The 9,909-nt window shown below is 72.9% G+C and overlaps 1 protein-coding gene across 1 annotated transcript; it reads right to left on the bottom strand.

Moving 5' to 3' along the window:
- Positions 1–986: 986 nt before the first annotated feature.
- Positions 987–9,707, bottom strand: LOC118158619 (spectrin beta chain, non-erythrocytic 2-like). The gene is made up of 25 exons (XM_035313288.1): positions 9,528–9,707; positions 9,126–9,299; positions 8,954–9,045; positions 8,763–8,843; positions 8,526–8,641; positions 8,337–8,449; positions 7,369–7,556; positions 7,159–7,276; positions 6,912–7,070; positions 6,524–6,826; positions 6,285–6,438; positions 5,301–6,171; positions 5,065–5,202; positions 4,227–4,983; positions 3,954–4,156; positions 3,795–3,885; positions 3,567–3,713; positions 3,226–3,489; positions 2,803–3,027; positions 2,633–2,722; positions 2,296–2,550; positions 2,087–2,217; positions 1,767–1,971; positions 1,313–1,687; positions 987–1,235 (listed from the first exon to the last, which is right to left on the bottom strand). The coding sequence occupies exons 1-25, from the start codon at positions 9,567–9,569 to the stop codon at positions 987–989; spliced, it is 5,541 nt and encodes a 1,846-aa protein (XP_035169179.1). The 5' UTR covers positions 9,570–9,707.
- Positions 9,708–9,909: the final 202 nt, after the last annotated feature.

Below are 9,909 nucleotides of genomic sequence, written 5' to 3' on the forward strand. Positions count from 1 at the left end.
GCGGCCGCCTTCTGGAAGCCCTGGTGGCGCTTGATGAGGTTCTCCACCTCGGCCACGCTGCCGCCCAGCTCGGCCGAGCGCACGATGGGCTCCTGGCTGGCCAGCCAAGCCTCGGCCATGCTGGCGTCGCGCCCGAACATCAGCACCTCCAGCACTGCGGGGACGCGGGGGGAGCGTGAGGAGGGGCCGCCGGGGGGGTCGGCCGCCCCCTCCTCCCCGCGGCGCTCACCGATCTGCAGCCAGTCCATCTTCTCCTTCCAGCGCTCCCCGATGTCCTTGCGGCGCTCCTGGAGCTGCGAGAGCTTCTCCGAGATCTGGGGGCGAGCGGTGAGCGAGCGGGGACATGGGGGGGACAAAAAGGGGGACGTGGGGAGGGAGGAGGGGTCGGGGACACGGGGATGAGAACATGTCCCCACATGGGGACATGGGGGTGGGGCAGGAGGGGGACAGGAGAGGATGGGGGGACAGGGACATGGGGATGGGGACGTGGGGATGGGGCAGGATGGGGACAGGAGGGGACGGGGGGACAGGGACACGGGGACGGGGGGACAGGGACATGGGGACGAGGACATGGGGATGGGGCAAGATGGGGACAGGAAGGGATGGGGGGATGGGGGGACAGGGACGGGGGGACAGGGACACGGGGATGGGGGGACAGGGACACGGGATAGAACGGGAGCAAGAGCCGATGAGGGGACAGGGACACAGACATGGGAGCTGGGGACACAGGGATGGGATAGAATGGGGACAAGGACACGGGGCTGGGGACGCCAGGGGCACCTTGTCGGCAGCGTAGTGCCCCTTGTCCAGCAGCACGGTGCCCATGGCCACGCAGGCGTCGAAGCTGTCGGCCCGCGCCTCCACCTCCGCCTTGATGCTCTGGTGGTTCTTGATGACCAGGTCGGCCGAGGACACGTCCCTGCGCCACCCACGGGGGTCAGCACCGCCGCCGCGGCCCCGGCCCCCCCGGTCCCGTGGCCGCCCCCTCACCGCGGGCGCTCCTGGCCCTCGATCTGCAGGCGGACGCCGTCCATCCAGAGCAGCAGGTCGCGCACGGCGCGCAGGAAGCGGAACTTGTCCACGGTGTCGAGGAGCAGCCGGCGCCGGCCCTGGCTGCTGCCGCGCAGCTCGGCCCACGCCTCGCTCACCGCCCGCTCGTGCCGCCGGATGTCGGCCGCCTTCTCCCCGGCGTACGCCTTCTCCAGCCGCGCCGCGTCCTCCTGCACCTGACGGACCTGCGGGCAAAGAGGTGAGGCCGTGCCATGCCGTGCCGTGCCGTGCTGTGCCGTGCCGCACCGTGCCGCGGGCTCACCTGGGCGCTCAGCGCCTGGATGTCGTGCTCGTAGGTGGTGTGCATGCGCTGCATGGCCTCGGCCGTGTTCAGGTCGCGCCCCACCTCGTCGGGCAGCTGCTTCTGCTTGTGCTGCACCTGCGCCAGGGTCTCGCGGGCGTCGTGGTAGAAGCGGTGCAGCTCGTAGGAGGCCGCCAGCATCTGGGAGCGCGTGTCGATCAGCTCCAGCAGGTCGGCCCACGCCTCGTTCAGCCCGTCCTTCCACTCGGCCACCGTGGCGTTCTCCGAGTGCCCCGCCGCGATCAGCGCGTCCGCCAGCCCGTTGACGCCGTCCACGCGCTCCTGCCCGATGCTGCTCGTGTCCCGCGAGAACTCCCGGAATTTGTCCCGCAGCATCTGCCGGGGAGGTTCGGGGACGCGTGGGGGACGCGGCGGGGCCACGGGGGACGTCCCCGCTGCCACCCCTGGGCCGCACCGTGACGTGCTCGTAGTCCTGGCCCAGCTCGTGGGAGGCGGCCACCACCTCCCGCTCCGAGATCCACTGCTCCAGGTCGTCCACGTCGCGCTTGAGCTGGCAGAGCCGCTGGTGCTCCTGCAGCTTGGCGCGCCGCTCCTCCGCCAGGTCCTTCAGGCTGGCGTACAGCTTGTCCACCTGGCCCTGGCGCAGCGTCAGGCGCTCGCTGCGGGCACGGCGGGCGTCAGGGGGGGCGCGCGGGGCCGGGGGACGCCCCCCGGGCTGAGGCGGGAGGGGAAGGAGGGAGGAGGCAGCGGGGATGGGGGGGGGGCGGCGCCCACCTCTCGGGGTGCCCGGCGGCCACCATGTCGCGGCTCTGCACGGAGAGCTGGTGCACGGTGTGCGCGTAGTCCCGCAGCGCCTGCTCCAGCACCAGGTGCTTGCTCACCATGGCCTGGGCACTCAGCTCGTCCTGGCAGGGCACAGCGGCTCAGGATGGGGTCCGGGGGGGGGGATACAGGACCCCCCCGCCCCGCCCCGGGGGCTGTACCTTGGCCTTCTCCTGGGACATCATGTGCAGCTCCTGCTCGCCCATCCAGGCCTCGGCCTCGGCGGCGTCGCAGTAGAACTGCTGGGCGGCGTGGGCGCGCTCCAGGCGCTGGTGCCGCAGCTCCGCCTGCAGCCGCAGCTCCTGCCAGGCCTCCCGCAGCTCCCGCACCCGCTCGGCCGGGAGCGCCAGGCCCCCGCGCCGCCCCAGCAGCTCCTCCACCCGCGGCTCGTGGCCCTGCAGTTCCTTCTGCAGCGTCTGGGGACGGCGGACGCGACCTGAGTGTGGGTGGCCGGCAGTGGCCGGGCCCCCTCCTGCCCCACCGGCCCCCCCGACCCACCTGGTTCTTCTTGATGAGCAGCTGGACCGAGGGCAGGTCCTTGCCGTGGTCGGTGGAGACGGCCAGGGGTCTGCGCTCCTTCACCCACAGCTGCGGGGACAGGGGGGGGTCAGGGCACTGGCGCCGGCACCCCCCCCGGGGGGCTGCGGGGCTCCCCCCCAGCCACTCACGATCTCGTCCTCCAGGTCGCGGTTGAACTGGTGCTCCTCCTTGGAGGCCAGCAGCTTGCGGCGGCGCTCGCGGAGCGGCTCCCGCAGCCCCAGGAACTGCTCCTCCACGGCGCGCACCTGCCCCTGCACCTCGGCCGCGCTGGCGTCCTCGCGGCTGAGGGCCTGCGCCTGCGCCCGGATCGCCTCCACCTCCTTCTCCCGCACGGCTGTCTGCTTCTCCAGCATCTGCGTGGGGCGAGCGGCGGCACCTCAGGGCACCCCAGCGGCCTTGCACCCCCTCTTCTGGGTGCCCGGCTCTGCGCACCCGTCCCTGCACCCCCGTCCCTTGCGCGTCCAACCCCGTGCGCCCCAAACCCCGCGCCCCACGGCCCTGCAGCTCCCGCAGGGCTCTTGCGGCCCCGTTTCCCGTCTCCCCGTGCCCACCTGCTGCTTGTTGAGCAGGATGTTGACGCTGGTGAGGTCCTTGCCGTAGTCATCGGAGCGCAGCTGGGCGCGCACGCCGGCCAGCCAGCCCCGCAGCGCCGCGCAGGACTGGGCGCACAGCTCGGCGCGGTTGGCGTCGAAGAGGCGCCGCGCCTTCGTCCGCGTCGTCGTCTCCAGCTCGTCCCACAGCCCCCGCAGCACCGCCAGCTTCTCCGTCACCACCGCGCCCAGCTCCGGCTTGGCCGCCGCCAGCTGCTGGCCCTCCTGGTAGGGACGCTGGGGTCAGCGGGGACGCAGCGGGGGGCGGCCCGGACCCTCCCCCGGCCTCGTCCCACTCCCACCTTGCCCATCTTGTCCAGCCAGCCCTTGTTGGAGGCCAGCTCGGCCGCGAAGGCCTGGTGCTTCTGCCACTTGGTGTGCAGGTTGCGGGCTTCATCGTAGGACACGTCCTGGGCCGTCAGCATCTTCTCGTTGATCCAGAGCGTGAGCTGCAAGAGGAGGAGCGGGGCTGGGACCGTGCCCCCGTGCCGCGCTCATCCTGCCCCATCCCAGTCCCGCCCCGTGCTCACCTCCTGCCCGTCCTGCAGGAACCGCTGCAGCTCCCAGTTGTCCCGCAGCCGCCCCAGCAGCTCCTGGGCCGCCTCCCGGTTCTTCTTGTGCCTGCAGCAGGGCTGGGGTGAGGACCGGGGGGCGCCCAGCACCCAGTGCCGGGCCGCGGGGTCCCTCACCTGCTCTCCACCGAGTCCACCGTCTCCTGCACCTTGTCGGCGTGCAGGCTGCCCTCGGCCACCAGCTTGCGGCCGGCGGCCACCAGCCCCTGCACGCGCTCGCCGCTGGCCTCCATGGTGGCCATGAAGTCCTCGAGCTTCTTGACGGAGGCCTCAGCGCCCTGCAGCGTGCTGGGCAGCTCGCTGTGCGACAGGGCGTACTCCTGCGCAGAGCACAGGGCGTCACCGCCGTGCCCCGGTGCCGCCGCCGCCGCCGCCTCCCCGCGCGCTCACCTGGGTGCTGAGGACGCCCTCGACCTGCTTGGAGTCGCGGAGGAAGAGCTGGAAGGCGAAGGCTTGGGAGAGGAGGTGGTGGCGGTTCTCCCACATCCGCCCCAGCTCCTCCCAGCCCGTGTCCAGGGCCTCCAGGCGCTGGTGCAGGAAGACGTGCTGCGCGTCCGTCTGCCCCCGCGTCACCTCCCGGCCCACCGCCCGCGTGCTGCGGTAGTCGTCGCCGTAGTGGGCGATCTCCTTGCGGATGCTCTCGTGCTGGCTCAGCAGCCGCTCGGCCTCGGCCAGGGTGGCCGGCACGTCCTCGGAGGCCACGGCCGTCTGGGTGCGGGACAGCCAGGCCTGGAAGGCGGCCAGGTCCCGCAGGAAGCCCTGCAGCTTGCTGGCCTCCCCCAGCGACTCCTCGCGCCGCCGCAGGCAGCGGCACAGCTCGTCCCACACCGCCTCGATGGCCGCCAGCCGCTCCAGGATGGCGGGCGCTTGCTCCGGGTGCTCGGCCGCCAGCTTCTCCGCCTCGGCCCGCAGGTCCCGCACCTTGCCCTCGATGGCTTCCAGGTCGCGCTCCATGCCCGAGAGCTTGCGCTGCAGGGCCATCACGCCGGCCAGGTCGTTGCCCAGCCCCTGCGTCGACTCGATCACCTTCGTCTTCTCCCGCATCCACGACGTGGTCTCGTTGCACTCCAGGTGGTAGTTCTGGATGTTCAGCGCCGAGGTCAGCGCCTCCTTCTTCTGGTCGGCCAGCGCGCGGAACCGCTCCCACCTGCGCGGCAGCGGGGTCAGGGGATGGCCGAGCCCTCCTGGAGCCCCCCCTGCAGCCCGGGCCCCCCCCGGCCGCCCCCACCTGGCGTTGAGCTGCTCGCGGGTGGCCCGGATGCTCTCCTGGTTGCGCCGGTCGGTGGCCAGCAGCTGGTCGGCGATGCGATTGACGGCGGCGACGCGGGACGCCAGGTTGTTCATCTCCGGCTCCAGCGTCTCGAACCTGCGGGCGACCACGGACGAGGTGAGGACCCGGCGGCCTCCGGGGCGGGCAGGGGGGAGGCCCCGGGGGGCGAGGGGCGGGGTGGGCACCACGCTCACCGCTGCTGCACCACCTCCAGGTCCTCCAGCTTGTCGGGGACGAGCAGGGCGTGCAGCCACTGCTCCTTCTCGCCCACCCAGAGCCCGCAGGCGTCCGCCTCGCTGCGCATGGTGTAGAGGCTGAGGGCGTCCTGCAGCTCCTGCCGCCGGCGCTCCGTCTGCGCCGCCAGCTCCTGGTAGCGCCGCTCCAGCGCCGGCAGCCTCCCGGCCACCCCGGGAGCGCCGGCGAAGGCGGGCGGCAGGGCTCCGGCTTGCTCGTGGAGGGCGGCGATGGCGGGGCGGTGGCTGCGCACCTCCTCCTGCACCTCGCGGTGCTGCCGGGCCAGGCTGCGCGTGGAGTACTCGTCGTGGCCCAGCTCGGGGCTGGAGGCCAGGCGCAGGGCGTCCTCCAGCCAGGCCTCCACGTCGGCCGCCTCCGCCTGGAACTGGAAGAGGCCGGCGGCGTCCCGCAGGCGCCGCTCGCGCTCGTCCGCCAGCTCGCCCAGCGCCCGCCAGCGCCCCTCCACCTCCCGCACGCGCTCGCCCACCTCGCACGCCCGCGGGTGCCCCTCGCCCACCAGCCCGCGGCCCCGCGCCAGCGCCTGCTGCAGCGGCCCCGCGCGCCCGCTCAGCTCGTCGCGGAAGGCCGCGTGCTGGCTCAGCAGGCGCAGGGAGCTGGTCAGGTCCCGGCCCACGTCCTCGGAGGAGAGGAGCCGCTCCTGCTCCCGCATCCAGGCCTCCTCCTCCCCCGTGTCCCAGAAGAACTTCCAGAAGCGCCGCGATTCCTCCAGCTTGGCCCGGCGCTGCCCCGCCAGCTCCACCAGCTCCCGGTACCGCAGCTCCAGCGTGGCCACGCGCTCCCGCACCACCTCCGGCTCGCAGGGCTTGTAGCCTGCGGGCGGCCCCGTCAGCTCCCTGCGCCTCCGGGGCTCCGGCCACGGCCAACGGGCCGGCCTCGGGGGTCTCGAGGGTCCTGCCCCCCCCCCCCCCCCCGACCGCACTCACCCTCTCCAGGCAGGGCGAAGCGCTGGGCTGCCGCGCTCACCGCCCGCACCCGCTCCGCCTGCGCCGCGATGTCGGCCTCCACCAGCGCGTGGATCTGCAGCAGGTCATCCACCCCGTGCAGGTGCTTCCCGAAATCCTGCGACTGCAGCCGGCCCTGCGGGGGTGTGTGGGGGGAAACAGCATCAGGGGGGGGCCGCCCCCGCCCGCCCAGCCACCGCGAGCCCCCCGCCCGCCGCTACCTTCATCTCCTCCATCCAGCCCGCCAGGTGCGCCAGGTCCTGCAGCATCTTCTGCAGCTCGAGGTGCAGCAGCAGCCGCTCGCGGCGGGCGGCCAGCAGCTGCCGCAGGAAGTCCCAGAGCCGCGCCACGTTGTTGCGGCGGGCCAGGACGCGGCGGATGTCGTGGTAGCGCTCGGCCTCCAGCTCGGCCGCCACCGCGCTCACCGCCTGCACGCGCTCGCTGTAGGCCACGATGTCGGTCTCGATGGCCTCGTGCTTGCGCACCGCCGCCTCCACGGCCGACATGTCGCTCCCGAAGTTGTCCTGCCGGGGACGGAGAGGGGTGAGGACGGGCGCGGGGACGCCGCTGGACGCGGCGGGGGGTGACGGGCGGGCGGGGTGGTGGCACCTGGGAGACGAGGCGCTGGTTCTCGCTCAGCCACGTCTCCCGCATGGCCGCCTTGCGGTCGAAGCGAGCCGCCAGCTGCTCCAGCTTCTCCTGCCGGATCAGCTCGGTGCGCAGCGCCAGCTCCCGCTCGTGCTCCGCTTTCTCCAGGCGCTCCCAGGCCTGCGGGGACGGGCGCCGGGGAGGGGGGGGGGGGGCTGTCAGCCCCCCGGCACGGCCGCTGCACCGCACCGCCCCCTCCTCGCCAAACCTTGTTGATGTCGGAGATGAGCTTCCCCTCCCGCGGCACGAACACCTTCTGGTTGTTGGCGCGCATGCGGCTCTGGATGGTGAAGAGCAGCACCTCCAGGTTGCCCTTCTCCATGAACCTGGGGGCACAGAGGCGGTGCTGAGCCCCCGGGGGGGGTCCCACGGCCCCGCTGGGGGGGGTGCAGATCCCGCTGGGTCGGGGGGGGCTCACTTGGGGGGCTTCTCCACCGTGCGGTAGGTGTTGAAGGCCTGCAGCTGGTTCTGCACGCCGGCCAGCGCGTTGGCCAGCTGCCGGTCGTTGAGGGTGAGGATGGTCTGCTCGATCCAGCCCAGCAGCTCGCCCGCCAGCGTCTCGTACCTCTCCACCAGCTGCTCCGCCTCCAGCGCCGCGTCCAGCACCTGCGGCCGGCCATCCGTCCATCCATCCATCCGTCCATCCGTCCGTCCATCCGTCCGTCCGGCCATCCGTCCGGCCATCCATCCGTCCATCCATCCGTCCATCCATCCGTCCGTCCATCCGTCCGTCCATCCGTCCCCCCATCCGTCCATCCATCCGTCCATCCATCCATCCGTCCATCCATCCGTCTGGCCATCCATCCGTCTGGCCATCCATCCGTCCGGCCATCCGTCCGTCCGGCCATCCATCCCCCCATCCCCCCATCCGTCCATCCCCCCACCCGTCCGTCCATCCCACCATCCGTCCGTCCATCCCCCCATCCGTCCGTCTGTCCATCCCCCCATCCATCCGTCCATCCCCCCATCCATCCCCCCACCCGTCCGTCCATCCCCCCATCCATCCGTCCGTCCGTCCGTCCCCCCATCCGTCCGTCCCCCCATCCCCCCATCCCCCCATCCCCCCATTCATCCCCCCATCCATCCGTCCATCCCCCCACCCGTCCGTCCCCCCATCTGCCGCCCCTCCGCTCATCCCGGCGGCCATGTGGCCGAGCTCCCCGCCTCGCCCCCCCCCGCCCGTCCCTTCCTGCAGCTGCTCATCTCGTCCGTCCCTCCTCCCCCCTAGCCGCTGGCCCCCTGTCCATCTGTCCGGCCGCCCCCCTCATTTCCCCGTCCCTCTTCCTCCTCCCTCCCCTTCCCTCGGTCCGTCTGTCCGGCCGCCCGCTCACCCCCGTCCCCCCGTCCCCCCCCTGTCCCCCCGCCCGCCCCCGTCCCCCCGGGCACCTTCCCGATGCGCTTCCCCTCCACTGCCAGCGCCTTCATCTTGGAGAAGTAGTGGTAGAAGGTGGCCACGTAGGTGATGATGGACTTCTCGTCCGGCTGGTCCACGTTGACATCTGGGGGCAAGCGGCTGAGTAGGGCGGCCCCACAGCCCCCGGGACCCCCCCGGGACCCCCCCGGGACCCCGCTCACCTTCGGGGTCCAGCAGCTTGGTGAGGCCCAGCTCGCGCTCGGCCAGGTTGAAGGCGCTCTGCAGGTTGTAGTGCGCGTTGCAGCGCCGCAGCGCCTCCATGTCCACCAGGTCCGGCCTGGGCAGCGGCACAGCCTCGGACCCGCGTCCCTGCCCCGCGTCCCCCCCCCCCCCGCGCCCCCCCCCCCAAACCCCTGCCCCACGTCCCTGCCCCACGGGGACGTCCTCGCGCGCCCCACCTGTGCTTGTGGATGATGGCGTTGAAGGCCAGCCCGTCCCGCCAGCTCGTGGTGAAGTTGTGCACGTTCACGTTCTGGTACCTGCCAGGGGGAGAAGTCAGCCCAGGACCCCCGCCCCGCCGGATCCCCCGGGGCCCCTCAGGACCCTTGAGATGCCCCCGGGACCCTCGGGACCCCCCCCACGCACTCACCCCGCCGTCTTCATCTGGCACCAGAGCAGCAGCGCGTCCTTGGCCGACTTCTTCTCCTTGTTGTCCTCCGTCTCCACGCTGATGTCCTGGATCTGGGGGGGGCACCGCGCGGTGAGGAGACCCCTGCCCACCCCGGGACGGGCGCCGGGACCCCCGGGACGGGCAGAATGACCTGGAAGCGCAGGATGATGGTCCAGACCAGGCCGAGCGTCAGGCGGTGGTTGCCGTCCACGATGTCGTGCGAGCCCACGTTCTCCAGGTGCACGCGCTGCTCCTTGAGGAACTGCAGCGCCTTGTCCACGTTCTCCAGGCAGTGGATCCGCATCCGGCCCTTGGTGGGCTTGGGCTGGCCGCGGGTGGGGGCATATTAAATTGGGGGGGGGGTCCGGGGGAAGAAGGGGAGGGCCAGGGATGGGGGCACCACGGTGACAGGGGATGGGGACCCCACAGGGAAGGGAACAGGGACCCCACGGGGAAGGGGGCACCCAGGGGAGAGAGCCCCGGGGGTCCCAGGGGATCTGGGGAGGGGGCCGCCTGGCCGTGCCCCCCCCCCGCCCCCCCCAGCCCCACTCACCAGCTGCTCCCCCGAGAGCACCTCGAGCAGGCGCAGCAGCATGCGGCCGTCCCGCAGGTCGCTGTAGAGGTCCCCCAGGCGGCAGGTGCCGCGCGCCAGGTGCGAGTTCACCCACTTGGTGAAGGTTTTCTTCTGCACCGCCTCCCGCTCGTCTGGGGGGGGGGGGCGACACCCCCGAGACCCCCCCCCCCCCCGGCGCCCCGGGGGGGGGGGGGGGGGGCTCCCCCCCCCCCCCCAAAATCCCCCCCCCCCAGTTCCATGGGGACCCCCCCAGGGAGGGTGCTTGGCTCCCTGCGACGGCCGTGCCCAGCACCAGCCCCGGATTAGCAGTAAGAGGATTTGGGGCCGGGCCGTGGGGGACTTGGGGGGCCACGGGGGGGGG

This window comes from Oxyura jamaicensis, assembly GCF_011077185.1.
Source record: "Oxyura jamaicensis isolate SHBP4307 breed ruddy duck chromosome 33 unlocalized genomic scaffold, BPBGC_Ojam_1.0 oxy33_random_OJ71054, whole genome shotgun sequence".
NCBI lineage: Eukaryota > Metazoa > Chordata > Aves > Anseriformes > Anatidae > Oxyura > Oxyura jamaicensis.